The 18,909-nt window shown below is 43.4% G+C and overlaps 1 protein-coding gene across 2 annotated transcripts in view; it reads left to right on the top strand.

Moving 5' to 3' along the window:
- Positions 1 to 277: 277 nt before the first annotated feature.
- Positions 278 to 18,909, top strand: part of stard13b (StAR related lipid transfer domain containing 13b) — a 33,630-nt gene continuing 14,998 nt past the window's right edge. The window contains exon 1 of one of the 2 annotated variants that reach the window (XM_084352010.1): positions 278 to 653. In XM_084352010.1, the coding sequence (XP_084208136.1) occupies positions 530 to 653 (124 nt within the window). In that variant the 5' untranslated portion in view covers positions 278 to 529. Of the gene's footprint in view, positions 654 to 6,404; positions 6,640 to 18,909 lie in introns of those variants that run through there. The other variant, XM_084352009.1, reaches the window with a different exon arrangement.

Raw genomic sequence — 18,909 nt, 5'->3', positions numbered from 1 at the left:
GTGCGATATTTAATATTAAACAACGGCTGAGTAGCCTGTATACAATCAATCATCATCAATACGATAATATTTACATATCATGCAAAATAGCAATCATAAGGTGGTTCACTTTCACCATCTGTTGTTACCATCAGCTCTCTCCCTTCCTGCTTTCCACTCATGCGCTCAGCTCGTCTGGCAGTTCTCATATTTCCCGCAGCACTTGAAGGTACCACATCTTTGTAGCGCTCGCAGCGCGTGAATCCTTCACACACAAAAACACACACACACACACACATCTGGTGTGAAGTGTGAAAGTCTGCTTCACTATCACTCTGTGACTTTTACTCGTTTCTGACCGAGAGGAGTATTTTTTATTCTTTCCACTCAAAATGTTGACAGCTGTGTTTGAGGACCGGGCGCCAGAGTCAGGGTAGAGGAAAAAGTTAATAACCGGGAGAAAGAGGACAGGAGACCTTAACATAACGGGCGTGTGTGTGTGGGGGGGACGAAGAGGATTCAGTTATTATGAGCGAGTGGAGGATTTGCGATGACATCTAGAAGAAACTCAGCGAAACTGAAGCTGCGGCGGTCGTTCAGCGAGCAGCTGCGGAGCTCCACATCCAAAGCCTGGGATCTACTCTGGAGGAATGTCAGGGAGCGGAGACTGGCAGGTCAGTAGCCCGCTGCAGGGACACCAGAGCCCGCAGACAGCGAGGACTCACCCATGGGTTACACTAGGTGACATCAAAGTGCTTGCAACAGGGGGGTTCTGAGTAAATACATGCTTTTTCATTCATTTCTTTTGTTTTTTGATAGTTTATTTTATTTTACTATCTCTAATTAAAGGGTCAGCCTGTAGTTTTACACAGTGCGCAAGCATATTGATCCTTACATTGTCGGATATGAAATGTACATGTGGTCCAGGGTCATTCAAGACATTGAAATGTGAGCTTTGCAGGACTGAAGCTGTGTGCTTTAACACCTCCTGAACAATATGTACAATTTATAACCTTTTGTACACGCGGAGGAAATCCTTGGCCCTCTGCCATGGTACCATGTTAATCTTTAACACCAACTTTATTCATTATAAATGAGCAGTGGCGTCGTGGTGCCGCTGAGTGGCGCTGATGGGTCGATTTTAGCACTGTGAAATGAAAGAGGAGAGTGGGAATGGACAGTGTGTGGACATTTTCCCATTTGAATTGTGGTTTTAAAGTATTAATATGCTCATAAACAAATCTATCTATCTATCCATCTATCTATCTATCTATTTCAGATAGATGCATTCAAATACAGAAATTAAAGAAGGATTTAAAGTTCATCTCCTGTTGCTCTGTTTGGCTGCAAATAAACCGCGGCGCCACTGAAATGGTCCATTCATACTTGCTTTAACCGCTTCAGATGCACCTGTCTGTCTCTGCAGGAGAAGACATTGTGCTGCCAAACATTGTTCAGTCGCACTGAACGTTACCGTCATTAAAATCCAAGTCACGTCTCTTCAAATACAAGTATTTCCTGCATGATGTGCTTAAAAGTAATAAAAGATTATATGTGACCTGTCATGCACTGGAGAAATGAAGTTATCTTTAAAGTTACTTTGGGATAAATTGGAGAGAAACGCTGGAGATTTAAGTTGACGCCTGCTGCAGTGATCGGTCTATGAGAGTTTTGTGTGAGAAGAGTTGAAATCAGTGATTTGTGCAGTAAGCAGAGTCCACCACTGGGTGCAGTGAACTGACCGCAGCGGCTCCTCGTGAATCACAGAGCGGCTCTGCCTTCATCAGGAGGAGTTTGAGTGTCACACTGTGTGTGTTCTCCTTGTCAAACAGGATTCAGAGCTGCTGTTTTGTTGTATTTTGTGGCTCAGCTGTGCAGCCTGTCGAGGCACGCCGCCGATGCGGCAACTGAGTCGTGCGTTATCTGGATATCTGACACATTAATCTTGCGTTCTTTTCCATATACAGTAGGTATCGCAGTGATGGGTGCCATGCAGTCTCTGCAGGCCTTGAGCTGCTTTAGAACAAGCAGACACATATAGACCTGATGCAGCTGACAGACTCGACACTTGGATTGAACGTTATGTGAAGATTGTTATACTTTCTGATGCGAGCAAGGAAGTTTTCTACTTTTTGCTCGGTGTGCTACAGATATATATATTTTTGCAGTTTCTCGTGCCGCTTTGTAGATGATGCTGATCGTGAACGTCACATCGGGCTGTATCCGAGATGGATGTGATATCTGGGGCAGACAGGAGAAAACTTTCATAAGGAGGAATTCGTGATTTGTACAAAATTTAGGTCAGCTCTGTTAGACTGGTAATTTCTGGCTCATCAGGTGATCTGGCCGGTCAACAAGGAAATTCATGTGTCGGATCGCAGATGGTGGTGGCCTCTTCACAGCCAGATACTGACACATGTCAGCTGTGTCAGAAAGTCAGATATTAAAGGTGCAATTTGTAGTTTTGGGGAATAGATTTTAATCAGAAGAGAAAGATCTTCATTGACTGTTCTTTATGTCTAAATAAACAAACTCCCTTTGTTTTAATGACTGAATACTAACCGGACCCTGCCACCTTTATAGCTTCAAACATGTTCTGGGGACCTTGCTTTCCTTTATCTCTGAGTTTGTATTATTACCTCATTAACACAGTTAATATTAAAATTCTTCTCCAAAACGACATAGTGCCCCTTTAAAGAGATATGCAAAAGATACTTTTGCTTAATATAGCTCAGACTCTGACCTGATAGACTTGAATTATGTGCATCAATCCATCACATAAGAATCTTTTACATTTAAACTGTGTCTGAACCCTGCTGCCGTGTTGAAGGTCCCTCTGCAGTAAGCAAATATTTAAAAAGACGTGGTTGGCCTCACATACTCCTGTGCGATTAATAGGTTTTAACTGTCTGGAGCCGAAAACTGATAGATGTGAGCTGTCATACTCTATGTATGTGAATGAACAGTATATCACAAAGCCTTTTTTGAATTACAGGGAGATATGCATTAAATCATTTTGCACTGTGAGGGTTTGACTTTGAATCAGTCGCTCCAACAGATGAATGAAAATACAGGATATTATGAAACACTGATGGAGGAATATCATCTAATTTTGAGCGGAAACTTGGGCTGTGAATTGAAACTATGTTATATATGTTATGTTATATATGACTATATGTTGAAACTTTATGTTTCTTTACATTTCAATTTTCAGTTTAATATTGTGACAAGTCTGATGAGGCACGAGAAGCACTTGTTTAGGGGTCAGGAAAAGATTACTATAGTTACCCAGCTGAAGTGGTCTCGAGCACGGGTTTGTCGCTTGGCAGCCATCTCTGTTCATCATCATCTTCTGTTTTATCCTATTAAATGTATATCTTTATTCATATTTAACTAGAATTTGCAGGTGAGAATCTTAGATATCTTGGGACGCACCTCTGTTTTGGGGGAAAACCAGCAGCTTCATGCAGTGCTTGCTGCGAAAGAAGAGATTAATCCTGAATAAATAATCACGCACGGAGTGGTGAGTCACAGTTGTAGGCAGTAAGAAGTCTGCAGTAGAGCGCCTACCACCTCCTCCACTGAGCCATTATTCAATTATAAACTGTTTCAGGTTACCTGCTGAGCGAGAAGACTGGTCCTGCAGTGTGAGAGTGTGATTTAGTCCCAGACCTGAGCTCAGAATTCAGACATTTGATGGCTCATGAGGTGGAAACCTTCAGTCACACTGATGCTATTCTTAAGCCTCAACCACAGGAAACTTAGCCGCACCAGAGCCAGAACTGCCCAGTGCAGATTACATGTGTCTGCTGCTGAATCAAACCACATCAGAGCAGCGCCTAAACCCCACTCAACTGCCTCCTTACTCATCGTCTGTGGGGCCCGAGCCTCCACTCCATGATTCAGACTTTAGGTTTCCCTTTTTTTTAATCACTCCTGGCTGAAGATGCTGAATGAAGGCTGGACATTTCATCAACATGATTTCATTTGTCATCGCACAGCTACATTTACTGTCTTCATCCACTCTACCAAGCTGGTCGGCATCTTACTTCCAGAGCCTTGGTATGTGTTTGTGTGTAACGTGAGTCTGGATTCCTGTTGCCATGCTGTATAGTAGTTGAGCTCTGAAGCCCAGACAGAGGCGTGCTGGAACAAGTTTGATAAGGGCTGGAGTCACTGCGCCTGACACACAACACTCCCACTAAGGACACACCACAGCCATTTCTTCATGGCATGCAGCTCAACGTTAAACACAGGGACATTCACAGAGGGCACAGGAGATCTCGCTGCTCTTTCACAATCCCCGCCGAGGTATCTGAGTGCCGACAGAGACGAAAACACCATTAATCTCATTCATTACGATGTTGCATAGCAGTGGGTGATTGATTCCGTAATGCGATATGCATGATGCGCGCGGTGTGTTTCTTTCGTCTAGACGGGGAGGGAAGAAGAAAACACAGAAATGGGTTCAGAGAGATCGCGCTGCTGCCAACATACTGTCACTCATTTTTTAGTATCTGACACCTGAAGCGATCCCTGTACAGTATGAATGAACACAGGTGTTTGTGTGTGTGTAGAAAATGAGTCACAGCCGAATGAAATCATCTGAATAGTGTCACACCACGGCTTGAAAAAGCAACAATCACAGATTCAAATGCTCCACCTGAGGGTGTGAGAGGGTCATTAAACCCAGGAGGAGTTTATGAAAACGTGCAGTGGGCTCTGAAGTGTGCTGCTGAATTGTGCTCTTTGTGAGCTTAAGCTCGGGTGGATTTTGCCAGCCGGGGAGTGAAACAGACAGGGGCTGTGTTTGACTTGGTCGCATGCCCATTTGTGCTCGTTTCACATGTATGGCGCCATGCTTATACTACACAGGCAGGCCTGTATGAAGAGGCCAGGTCCCAAGGAGAGTGGCAGAGGCCCTGATTGGCGCTGGGTGGGTCGGCTTGTGCGGATGTGGACTTTATTTCAGGTGTGAGGAGATTGTTATTCCATGTTGTAAACTGGCATATAGACGTGGAGAAGCATGAGTTTTAGTTTTCATCAGAAATATTCCAAATTAAGGCTGCAGTGTACAATTTTTATATGAAATGTAACAAAATTCATGAGAAATGCTCATCCCAGAGCCCAAAGTGATGTCTTAACATGGCTTTTTTTTGTCCGACCGACTGTCTAAAACCCAAACTCTTCATTTACTACCATAACTGATAAAAACAAGCGGTAAATCCTCACATTTAAGGAGCTGGAACCATCAAATGTTTGACATTCTTGCTTGAATTGTTGCCAATTGATTTGCTTTTGGCTCAACTAATTGATTAGTAGACTTTCACAAATTCACACACGCTCACATCACATAATATATACACTGAAAAAGTTGCTGTTGATTGACACTATTGTCCCACGATGCATGTTGTGGATAATGATCAAACAGGTCCTGAAAGATCTTCACAATGGAAATTGCATTTTTTTCCCTCGTAAAATTGTTTTCAAATTGTCGAATTTTCAGGTTCACATGTAATTTTTCATGTCTTCAAATCAATGAAAATACATATTTAATATTTTTTAATCATGATTTATATATGTGATATATATATATATATATATATATACTTATATCACTTCCCTTTTGTATGCTAACTGCAAAAATATTAAACATGAACATGAGCATGCTCGATGTTTGTAGTTGTGACTAGGGACACATTGTCAGAAGAGGCTTTGATTCCTGTCACTGAACGGCCACCAGAGCTGAATGGATGACATGCCGGATCTTGATCTTTCCTTTTGTGCTGAGTTGAGGGGATATAGGTCACTCATATGTATTCAAGCTAAAATTTCGTTTCCCCCTGAGGAGCTGACACTTTGAGGAGACCTGCTGAGAGGCCTTCCTGTGGCTGGAACGAGGGGTTGTGTGGTGGGGGTGGGGGAACAGAAATTAGCATTCTCCAACCAGGAAAACAACTTCTCCCTCTCCGCTCTTCTTTCCCTCTCCTCTGTAGTACTCTCTAAAATGGCCCAGACTCACTCTCGCCCAGTAAACTTGGCACCTGTGTGACCAGCAGCAACAGCAGAAGAGTTGTTCTAGTGCAGGGCGGGTCCAAAACCACTATTTTTGTAAGCCCTCCCACACCCCTCTTTCTTCCACTCCTGCTCTCCTTAGTCAGTTCATAGGCATTCCAATGGTATTTATATTTCCCTCCAGAGCAGGGGGAAGTTGACAAGCGTTCACACAGACATTGGATTCAGCTCAGCAAGGTGGGCAGTACTCCCACTGCTCCCCTGCCATTGGCCTCCCTGCGGTCACATGGCCTGCACAGACAGGCTGAAGTGTTGGCACTCCTCCCCCTAGGCTCTGCTCTGCTATCCGTCCCAGCTCACTTAAGGCTTTTTGCGCCTGGATGTGAAGTTTTTCTGTTGGTGGGAGAGTGTGTGGGTGAGTGTGTACCAGCCAGCCAGCCAGCCAGCAGTCAGGGGCTTGTTCGGGGTCCAGTGTTTCAGTCATGTTTCGGGAGCTCTCAGAGTCCTCAGGCAGCGAGTGTCTTGGGAGTATGACCCCAGAGACTCAGGATATCTACCTGAGAATGGACCATCACCGCAGACGCTCCGGGTACAGGCTGGGCAGGATCATTGCCAGGCAGCAGCTACTCAAGAAGATCGCTGGAGGTAGGAGACGTGACAGTTCGGAGTCTTTTGGTTGGATATGTAGCCCTGGGTGAGGAGTTTAAATGAATCATTCCTGGTCATACCTCCAGGAATGCAGGCTGGTAGCCAAAACATGCAGTGAATAAGACATGACACATGAAAATGAGAGTGGAAATGCGGGATAACCTGGTGCCAAGTGAGCCAGTGTTTATTTTGGAAATGTCACTTCATATCTGGCTCTTTTCCTTGTTCATTTATTTCCAGATGAAGTCGGAATTCAACAGAAATAATCTTTAGAGGACATATTTAGAGCTATCACAGTGTGTTTGTGTTTGTGCCACTCCAGACAAAGCCAAACTTGACCTTCAGCCAATAAGCAGTCAAGGGTGCAGCGCTGGTAAACACTTCGTATTGACTGACGATAAGGAACGCTGATAGGTAATAAGCTGTAGGATCTGTTACGTAACAAGAGTCCAGCCCGCAGTGTAAACAAGAGATATCAATGAATGTCTCGCCTGACAGTTTTACAGGCCCTCAGCTCATTTCTGGAACCGGCCTGGAGAACAATAGTGGTGCTTTCTTACCACGACGTAGCCCGACCTCCCATACGTCATTTACCTGGTCAGTTGGGGAGGGGCCAGGGCAGCATAACAATAGAGAGGACAAAGCACCACCACTCCTGCAGGTGTGAGCACCCTGATGCTGGTCCAAATGCTGGCTGCGTTTCATAACAGAAGAAGCTCCATCACACAGCATAGTTCCCCTCTCAGTCACTCTGAGGAGCACATGAGTCAGATAATGGTGCCTCTTGTGTGGCCTGGATCACCACGGAGGACTGAGGCGACGCATGAGTTTTGTGATTGTGACGATGTGAAGGATACACAGAGAGCCCACTGTTGGATGTGAAGATGTCCCCAGAGCTGTGTGTGCGGAGGGGGAAATCTGCATGATCTGATGTTCGCAGGCGTGTGCAGTCATGTAACCTGGCGGCATGTGTTTTCAGATTGCAGATGGCTGGTTTGACAGCAAACCGACAATTTGGGTCATCTGTGACCAGGACTGAAAATATGTACATGTTTGAAGTGAGGTGCAGGATTCTTTGAGCTGAGTTAAAAGTCATTTAACAGCTTTAACTTGCATGTTTGTTGTCTGGTGTGAACATTTTAACTACTTTTAAACGTAATGTGCTTTGGTTTTAACTGCTTTCAGAGCGACCAAAGATAACATTAAGCTTTGATGACTGTTTCTCCTCAATATCATGAATCTGTATTAACTGTTAATATGCCACCATATGCAGACAGTCATGTTCCTCATCTCCCTTAAAACTGTTTCAGCTAGATGTCCAATAAAAATCATGACATCATAACCCGAAAAAGCTTCATGTCCTGAGGTGTCAGAAGGTCAGAAACGTACCTACATTAACGAACAAAAAATGAATAAACAACAGTAAATGTTGACTTTCTAGTGAAAGTATCCTATAATATCCAGCAGTTTGTTGAAGAAAATGAATAGAAACACAATGTTCCTCGCACATGGTGGATACTTTTCTGAAGTGTCCTTTTCTTACAGGATAAAAGACTAAAAACAGCTAAAACTACGAGACACTTAATGTGTTTGACGTCTGTTTTCATTGGCTGTCTGAAGTACTGTGATTATGCCTAATTTAGGTAATTGTAGTTTTTTAATCTGACTTGCTCTAAATGCCTCAATTGAGCAATTTTCTCACCACAGTTTTCCTTCATTTTCCCCACGAGTGCAGTTTCAGCCCTATGTGAGTCTTAGCTCCTTTCATACCTCATGCCTCACCTTGTCGATGCATACCTGCTTGAAATGAGAGATAACAGCGAGGTAACATTATGAGAGACCGACCGCAGAGAGCGCAGAGCCACAGGATTGATCCCCATGTGTCGCAGTGGCTCCTGCATTCCAGCTGGCCGGTCCTGTTGACATAGCAGGTTGAAAGTGAGAGGGGGCCATGGCGATGGGCAGAGTTTCTCAGTATTGTTTCACCTCAAATTCCAGACAAGCCTGTGGGGGTCTTAGTCATGTTTCCGATTTGATGGCATCTCCAAAACAACAGAGCTATGTCTGTGGGTTCTCTTTCAGCCCACTGCGATGACCAGGATAGACTGAAGGCCAACTGTCCAAAATGTTCTGACCAATATATCACATCAGCTTTTAGAGTCGATGGATATGAATGCACAGCTGTGTGAAGTAAGATGGAAAGAAACAGGCGTCAGACTGCAGCACAGTGGGATTGTTGTGTAAGAATCTGTTTTCATTGTGGAGGAATGTGTCCTGAAAATATTCCTCGGATTTTGGGGGAGTATTTTGTACTTCATCACTGTGGAAGGGCTACTGTGCTTCTGCTCTGTCTGCCTCCATTCCTCCCTGCTTTCTGGGGCAACATCTGGAGTCCAGATTCTCAGAATTGCTGCGTCTGTTGTCACTACTCATGCATTTAATGTGTGTGACCAATATATTTAATTTCCGTCATTTTTTTGTACAACTGTACATAAACCAGCGTTTTCGAGTTAGCTGTTCGTGCCATCATCGAGAAAAAAAAAATCTTTACTTGTTTTAACTTACATTTTTAATAAATCGCTGTATTTTTTTAAATCAATTTAATAGCACAATTGTCAAAAAAACACATTTTTTCAATGTGAAATTGGTTGATCGTAGGGTTAGGGTTAGGGTCTGTGCGTATTGCTCTTGATGAAATACATGTATTTATTATTCAGATCTCACAGAGGACATTGTTTGCCTTGAATTTATATAACATCAGACAGTGTTGAGAGGTACTGAGGTGCGTTTCATTCGTTAATGTGACTAATTCAATGGGTATTTCAGCAACTGTCAGCATATGAGTGAATCATCTCATAGTAGTATGCCCACATATCACTTACAGATCACATTTATCACGTTAGACGATGGTTTTCAGCTGTTTTCCTTGTGCTGGATCGTAGTGAAAACCGGACAATTCACAGATTGTTCACAGACTGTTTTCAGCCTGTGGAAGTGTTCCTGTTTAGCTGGGGAAAAGTCCTGGAAACTTCAGTGGAAACCCTGAGCAGCTGAATGCTGCACCGTGACTAAAAGGTTGCTCGCTGACTGTGTCTGTTTGCTTCTATTTTGCCTCATTGAGGAGCTGTTGTGTTGTGGACAAGAAGCGCTGTCCGGCGTGACCCCTGCGTGGCCCTTCTTCGTGGCTTATTGACCTCGCTGCAGCCAGCGGGCTCCGATCTCTGCCCTGGAAAGGCCATTAGTGCATTCTGCCGTAGTCGAGGATGTTGTGCCTCTCTTGTCAAATGACACAAGTTATTGCGCGGCAGCTGGGTGCTTATCATGAATGTGTCTGTGTGCTGGAGTTACAAAGCGTGCCTTTTGTCTGGCTGTCACGGCAGAAAGGCTTGTGTCTCTCAGGTTAACGTGCTATCAGTCACATTTGTTCTCCTGCTGGCATGTATCAGTGTTTGTTCTGTACATGCAAGGTGCCGTCTTACAGCGCTGTTGTTGAATATTTTTAAACTGTATCCAGGGTTCTTATGGGTGCTGCACGTCATTGGAAACACTTATATTTTAAAGTGGTGTTGTCAAGGTTTGAAACGTGCTTGGATTTTGGCCACTTACTATTACTTTCATAGTGAACTGTTTTATATTGGCTCAGCTTGGACTGCGGAATATATATGTATTATATCAATATCGTGATATGAGATAAGATATTGTCTCAGATTACAGCTATTGTTACTTTGTGATTTGGCATAACGGTTGTCTTTTCGTAATATAAAGACAGGATTACAGTAAGGTATTTCCAAAATACCAAATATACTGTATATAAATATATTGTGTCTCACACATTATTTTATGACCATTTCACACAGCCCTAAACTCAGCCAGATTACACAGGATGCCACACTTTGAAACATGACCCTCTTTTTCTCTTCCTATAATTTGTCACCCTTCTGTACACTTGTATTGTATGTTTCTGACTGTTTATAGCACACAAACACCTGATTAAATGTGATGAAGTGAAATCTTCATTTTGATTATAAATATGTGATGTACCACAGATGTAAGTTGCTGGAAAAGCTTAGGCGTAGAGAGCCCGCATTTTCAACTATTTTGTAACAAAGTTTCATTGTTAATCACTGTTAAGAGAAGTTCAATGACAAAGTTTTAATCTGCTTAAAACTTTGAAGGGGCTTTATCAGCAGAGAAAACCTACTTAGGGAGCAACAAACTGTGTCTAAGCAGGATAACAGCGTGTAACAGTTACGCACTTGAAGATTTTGAATGCTCAGCACAGGGAGAACAGGGACACTTCAGCTCGAGAGGACAAGCTCTACCCTTCTTCCTCTGTTCTGCCTCTGACTAGTAGATGGATAATTGTTAGGAACTGGCTCTGAAAAGTGGCTTGTTCTGTTCTGTCTCTTCTGAAGTTGTAACGGTACAAAGGGCTCTTCAAGGTGAGGAATCTAGTTAGACTCTGTCCTCGCCCACTCAAGACTCCTCGCTCTAAAAGCACTGAATTATTCATCAATGGCACCGCTACAACACGAGGCACGTTAGATCGTCTTTGTGTGAAACAAATACAACTGCTCCTTCATTCAGATGGAGGTTTGATGATAAGTGAAGATGTAGCCTCACACATTGTTTACTTAGTACACACGGAGCTGGTGTATCTTTTATTCATGAAGCTCTCTGTTGTGGATGTGATTGTTATGCAGATTTTGTTTGCTACCTTCAGAGGGCAGTAAATAATACTGTCAGGGAGGCAAAAGCAATTATGACAATGTGATTAGCTGGTCGTCGTTATCGCACTTCAACTAATTAAATCTGTGGCTTGTACTCTTGTTTTGTGCTGCTTAATTTATATGATGATTTGGTTCAACAGGTACTAAATACGTATTAAAGTAACAAGGAAATAATGTCACACAAGGGTTTAATGACGTTGCAGCTCAGTCCCAAATCCATACTGCAAACAAATTCTAATTACTTTTAAGTCTGTAGTGTTTTTACACTGGAAATGGGACAAAATGAAGTTCACTCAAGCCCGACAATATGCATACTGAATGCTCTCATTTTTGAGGCAGCTCTTGATGAACTGTACCTTCTTATTGCAATGTACAAAGGAAGCTGCTCACAGCTGGAAAAATGAAAAGAAATTGTGGGTAGTGGTGAGACAGCTTGGAAAAGAGATTATAAGCAAATATATATCTAAAAAATAATACATTTCTGATCCTACCCTCTCACTGAAGTCACATAGTGCAGAAACAACCACTCACCCTATTACACGACACTGTAACATCAACATGATTTTGAAGCTGCTATTCTAAGGTAAAACAGTGACATAATGTTGCTTTAAATGCACTTAACCAACAAAGAAACCCTGCTTGAGCAAAGTGTTTCCAAGCAGGGTAATAGTTTGTAATACTTACAAACAGAGAGGACGGGAACACTTCAGCTGGTTTACAAGACAAGCTCTTCCCTCCTTACCAAATCCATACCACATACTAATTTCAGTAGGTAGTGTTTTTACATCAGAAAAGGGAACAAGTGACCAAATAAAGTATACTCAGACCAGACATGATGCAGTCTTATAAATTAAAAGAGCTATAAAATTGAACAGTATCTTATTTTATTATATAGTAAGTGCTATGACAGTTTACTATGGCATTAGTGTGTAATATCTACTGTATAGATTTAGCATGTAGTATGGATTTGGCACAGAGCCGATGCTTGTATGTTCTGCCTGTGTAGCTGCCATGTGCTTCATGATTATGTGAATGTGTTCGCTCTGTGATAGACTGGTCCAGAGTGTATGCAGGTAACTAAGAACATTCACTTACTTATTTGTATATTGTCATTTTCTAACACATTATCTTTACTTTTGAAGCTGGATAATTTCCTCACATATGAATACCTTGCTCATGGGTCAGCTGTCAACAGATCTGATTTGTCTGCAGCTCTGACTGGTTCTCACTATACATCCCACATTTCACCAGCCTCTGCTCCGGAAGCCAGAATGTCCAACCCCAACAGTCGGTTGGCAGCCGTTAGTAGTTTCCCTCCCCGCTGATAAAGAACGAGTAAATGATTCAAGAATCTTCCAACGGCTGGGAACAAACTGACTCAATCCAACAATTAAAGGTTACACTCGTAAAGCTCTCATGTACAGTAGGTTCCCCCGCTTTTCCTGTAGGTGGCAGGCTGAGCTCACATCCTTCCTGTAAATCTTTGTTCTGTGTGTGTGAATCAGTGTTGTGCCCACACAGTCAGAGAGGCTGACAGCTGCCACATGTGCACAGCTAATCATTTACTAAGAGGAGATTTGAGAAATGCCTCCGTTGCATTGTAACAGGAACAGAAAGTCACATATTAACTGAGCTTGGATGGAAAACCTGTTCTGTTGTACATTCCACAGATTAGAAAATGGTAATTCACGGAGAAAAAAAGCCTTATTAACCTACATCCAGTACACAGTACACTACATATGTTTTGACCCAAATAATCACGTCTTAGTCATGAGGGAGCTGCAGAAAATGTGTCTTGGATGAATAAAGCATGTAGAGATATCGACATGTTTTGTTTTGCAGAAGGATCCAAATGTCCACATCTGCTTGTCTAAAGAATGTAGATTTTGTATAGATTTCAAATGACAGTATCGATAACTGTCAGGTGGTATGTAACAACATGTGTTGGACAGTCTATTCATCATATAACACATTTTCTCCTCATCTGCGTGTAAGACATCCCAGAGTTCAGCACTTGGCTGCCCTCTTGTGGTAGAAATGTCTATTACAAGTCATTAGCTGGAAAAACTGACAGAGGCTGAAAGGCAGCGGGCATCCAGACCCCAGACATTCAGCCGCTGTCTCTTCACTTTATTGGCCTTACAGCCGGGGAGTGACTGTCTGAACACAGCCTGTCATTGATGGCCACGCGTGACAAACAGTCCTATATTTTCTATTAGCGCTCTGTGTCTGTGAAGCCGAACAATCACTGATCTCTTTCAGCGCATTCTTGATGAGCTACGTCGCACCTCATCATACACAACAACACATGCCGATAGGATCATCATCTCTGCTGCGACTCACAAGTCTGTTGCGCTCCTGAGGCAGTCCTGTGGCCATTCACTTTGATGTTGTTAATTAGGCCCGGCGTCCCTAGGGATGGCTCCATGCTTTTATTGTGGAGGTCCTGCCAGGGCTTTCTCACGGTAGGGGCCCTTGTTCTGACATTGGCCCCCTCTCTACCCTCTGACTCTCAGAGGCCACTCTCAGAGAAGGAGGGAACCCCGAGTAGTCCCCTCTGGGATCCAGTCCAAATGAGAGGGAGGTGGACCTAATGGAGCTCCGCAGGACTCGACTACAGAGGAGTTTCTTCTGCATGCTTTTCTTTACTCGTATCCTGTATTTTACAGAGCTGTGGTCACATATGAGGAATCATCTGTTAGTTTAGAGAAGTTTTGTACTGATTAGCATCTGCTAAAGTCTTTCATCTTGAGGCGTTTGATTCGTGTGGGTGCCAGTGCTTACGAAACACGTGTTGATAAACTTTCCAGTCAGTCTTTTTTCCATGTTTGAGTCAGGATTTTTGGTCAGCCGGCTGAGCGTTTGTCAGAAATCATAGTCATCCCGCTGTAGTTGTGTTATACGGCGCTCTCGGAAAACCAAATTACAGTGTTTATAAAGGCTATCAAAGGGAAGGAAGAATTACAGCCACACAACCGTGTATTATGAGTGGCAAAACAGTATGACACGGCAAGGCATGCATACTGTGAAGACATGTATGGACTTCATACCAGGAAGCACACAAACACACACCTCGAGAAACTTGATGTATATGTTGGTGTGACTAAATACAGTTAACTACATGACCACATGGGACAGTGCAGGAGCCAGCTGTTAGGGATCAGGAGGGAGTTAGAAAGACATCTGAAGAAGACAGAAGGAGTGGAGAGACTCAAGGGGATGTTAGTGGACAGTAGAGCTGCAGCAATTAGCTGATTAACTGATTAATTGATTGATGGAAAATTAGTTGTAAACTATTTTGAAAATCAATCTTTTAAGCCATTTTTTAAAGGAAAAGTGTCAAACTTTTACCGGAACCAGATTCTTAATGAAACAGTTCGCCCAAAAATGGAAATTCAGTCATGATCTCCTCAGCACCATGCCGAGGGAATGTCGAGTGAAGTTTTGTAGTCCACAAATCATTTCTGGAGCTTCATTGCAAAACAGCGTTGCAGCATTCTCCTAAACAACTGAAGGGACTTTCCTCACACAGCTGTCACTGCTTTCATGCAGCTTTCAGGGCATTATCCAAGTTTCAAGAAGCCCTTAGTTGATTTGAGAAGACGTTATTTACACGCTCGACGCACAGTCCAACTTGTGTATCCACTTTAGATGGCTGTTTGTGAGGAGCATTTCTCAGAATTTTTAGGACATTTTAAAGACTAATCATGTAATCGTGTAGATTAATCGATAATGAAAATACATTTTAGTTGCAGCCTCGGTGGACTGGGAACAAAGTTGAGGGAAAGTCAAGGCCATTCTGAAGTTTCTGAGCCTGACATCTGGAGATGCCCACAGATACCTCTGCTGATCTGTTACATCAGACTATCTTACTGTTTATATTCTTCTTAGGAAGATTTGTCATGCTATTATTTGAGGAGCTCACTTTAATAAAGAATATTTTAGAATGAAAAATAACAGAGATAAGAGCGCCTGTTTGGTTAAAATCACTGTTTCTGAGAGAAGAAAACCAGATAGCGATCCCTTGATGTGTCTTATCTCTGACTAGCCTGCATTACTCACCCCGCACTGTGTTGTTTATTTATCTGCGAGTAGAGAGAATGACTGAACAACTAGGACAATGATTACTCTGCAAAGATCAACACTGGCTTGAAGAAATAGTCCAGGGGTTTCGGGGAGGTACGCCCGCATGAAATGAAAAAGGAAATCTCGAAAAGCCAAAGTTGATGTTTTTATCACCAAAGAAAGCAAATCTTTCATAAAGGCCTCCAAGATGGCTGCCAAAACACTTCAACATGCGTGGGAACATGGCTGCGGTCCAGTGTCTGGAAGTGTTTAGCTTGTGCGTTGTGCCTTGGAAGTCACTGCAGTATGTATTTCACAGAAAGCTCTGCTGATTGATTTCTGTTCTGTACAGAGTTACTGGCTGTAAAGTGGAGGTACTTGGGGATCTGGAAATTGCTGAGATGTCTCCTCCTTCTAAGAGGTCCGGGGTCAGGGGTCCCTTTTTTAGTAAAGGACACTTCTCTTGATGTGTCTGCTGGAATTCATGTGCCAGAGTGTCCTGCAGTGTGACCAAAGGGGAAGAAGGAGAACACCTGTCTGTGGAGCTGCGGCACACTCGACACGTTCCTCAGAATCAACTTGAGGTTGTTAGAACATTTTCTCAGAACTGAGTGAATGTGAGACATTACAACGACTTGGATGAAAACACTGCTGAACAGTTTGAACTTTGAAGCCACGCAGCCCACATGTCTCAGCCCATTATTTGTCTTCTGGCTGTGACACCCAACAAGATCCAGTGGGCTGTCATTTCGCAGTTTGGGTCGGGGGTAATTTGTAAATCCTTCACTGAAAAGCTATTTGTGTCGGGACGAGACAGTCGCTCTCTGATAATCTTTCCCATTTCTCTCCCAGGCTATTGTGTGGCGTCTGCTTTTGGAAACACTTGAGAGATTTTCCATCGTTTAAAAAATGTTTACAAGATCATGTTGACCCCACATGGTTTTAACTGGAGGCTGCAATCCTCATTCAAGCCGTCATCCATCTTGATTTTGTGTCACAGGCAGGACTGTGTAAAAAAAAGAAATGAGACTGCCGGTGACCAACACTGCACAGGAATAAAGGTGAATAAACGTCTAGGTATTCCAGCATTTCATCATCATTAGTAACATGTAAATGAAGCGGTGACTGGTATGTCCAGAGACACAAAGAGAGACAGAGAGCGCATTGATGGGTTGTTGCCCCTGAAGATGAAAGAAGCTTCTCTCTGGGTGTCCTTCAGAGGTGAAGGAGAGTGTTACCACAGCTGTGCTGCTCTTGTTTAAATTCAATACAGGACCTCAAGAGAAAAACACAGCTCCGGTGACTTTTGACCCAGCAGGCTTTGGCAACGGTCAACAACAGCAGCTCTGTAGCTCACATGTTATTTACTCTCACAATCAATAAGCTCTCGCTGTGAGTGTGTCTGCTCGGAAGTGAAAGGTGGACCTCTGAAAGATTCTTGAACCAGACTGTGTTTATACTTTAAAAAGTATGTACTGGCTGTTTGTCAGAAGAGAGGGAAAATGATGATGATGTGCTTTATTTAAACGGCTGGTTCTTGTCTGTGAAACCCCGACTTACGCAGGTTCAGAATGCTAATGCCTCCTTGGCACTGGCTTTTCCTGGGCTGGCACCGTGTTTGTCCTCAAGTCCCCGGTCCTCCAGGAGGCATTGATGTCTGCTTTGTATATCCACTTGTTACTGGAGACCTGTGGCCCACTGAAAGCCGCTCTCCGCAGGTCACCGTGGACCACAGGGCAAAAGCAGGGTCGGGGATTTGCTCGCTCATTTGTATTTGAGGAAATTTTATTTTGTCGTCGTAGCAACGCAGCCAAGAGCTGATCATTTTAAACCTGCATCCCGTGTCGGCTGGAGGATAACAGGTCCCCCGTGTGCCCCGCGGGATCAAATGAGGGGGCTGGAAGAAGTCCGTGGGTGATTCAACGCCGGCTCTCTGTAATTACTGGGCCTGTGGATCCAGCCGGCTCATGTGCCAATCACTGCAGAGAGAGAATAAAGAAGAGAGTCACATCCACAGAGGCACTGTGTTGTTACTCACCTCTGCAGACAGATTATCTCTGAGATTTGGCTGTTGTCCTTTGTCTCAACACCTTGAGAGTCTGTAGGTGATGAGAATGAGCCGAAGACGTCTCGTGATATTAGCGAGCGGCACCTCCTGTTAGGCTGATGATTTTGGCGTATTGTGCCGAGGATGTTGGAGTCTCGGGGACGTGTAGAGCTTTGTTAATTAAAACCTGCTCTCGAAAACAGGCAGGCTTTATTCCCACGACATTAGGTGAATTACATGGGGCACTGCAGTGTTAATCCACCTTGGGCATTCCCAGTATTTCCAGGGAACAGATCTGCCGTGCCTCCTGTACAATCATACAACTTCTCGGACATCACGTCCGTATTTTTGACATCATTATTTTTACTTCCTGTGTGCTCCATTATGCACAATTGCAAACCTTGAAACAGAAGGAAATGTTTGGCTGTTTTGAGCATGAGACATCAGATGTTGTGGTTTCTGGGCAGACTAGAGGAGAGGGGGCAGTGTGTTTCCCCTGGCTGTCTGTCTAGTCTTACTTTTACAGTAAGGCTGACTGCTCTGTGAGTGGGTGTCTGTATGCAATTAGCATCATAAAGGGGGGAGAGAGGCCTCTCCTCCATGCCTCCCAGCGTGACGACACCTCACCGCCAGCCAGCCCACGAGTGGAATCATTTTTTTCCCCATATAGCTGGCTCACTTTGTTTTTCTCCAGGTGTTTTTGATACAGACAATCTCAGCGCTCAGTTATTGTCTATGTGTTTTCTGACTGATTCTGGCTGGCTGATTCGTTCACTGTGGTGCAGGGAAGGAGTGGGCAGGCACATTAAGGGTCCACACAGTTAGTTTTAGAATGCTTTTAAAGCTCTGAGTGTATTTATTGTTAAATGTGTTAAGGTGACTAAAGTGGCCTGTCTGCGTCATTGTGTCTGTGTTTGCAGAGGTGTACCCATTCCTGGCCCCAGTAGGTCAGAAGACATGTGTGTTACAAGAGGAAATGGCCAATTTGGGAAGGCACAGCAGAAGCAGCCACATATGGGATTCTACTCACGCTGTAGGAAATTATAGATGGACGTGATGTCCTTACGTAATCATGGTGCCATGGTAAACCCCAGTAATTGAAAGTGCTGGTCATTTTATCCACATGTCTAAACTAATACATTTTCCTTACATATTATAGAATTTTGTGATCTCATCTTTTAAAACATAATGTAAAATTAGGCTGTTAAGTGGATATGATTGGGAAAAAATGACGGCAGATTTGCATTTGAGGAAAACGGATCTCCTCTTTCTTCTGTACGTACAGGACTGTGTTCTCAGTGCTTTTTCACTACTTTTATGTTTTTTTACCTCCACCAGGGAGGTTGTTTTAGATATTAAGACATAAAAATAAAGGAATCTGAATCTGAATCTTGAAAACCCACTCATCATATCCTCTTAGTTTAT

The sequence above is a fragment of the Pagrus pagrus genome, assembly GCF_965226575.1.
Source record: "Pagrus pagrus genome assembly, chromosome: 4".
NCBI lineage: Eukaryota > Metazoa > Chordata > Actinopteri > Spariformes > Sparidae > Pagrus > Pagrus pagrus.
Note: the sequence above shows the minus strand (reverse complement) of the source record. Positions and strands in the feature narration are given on the sequence as shown.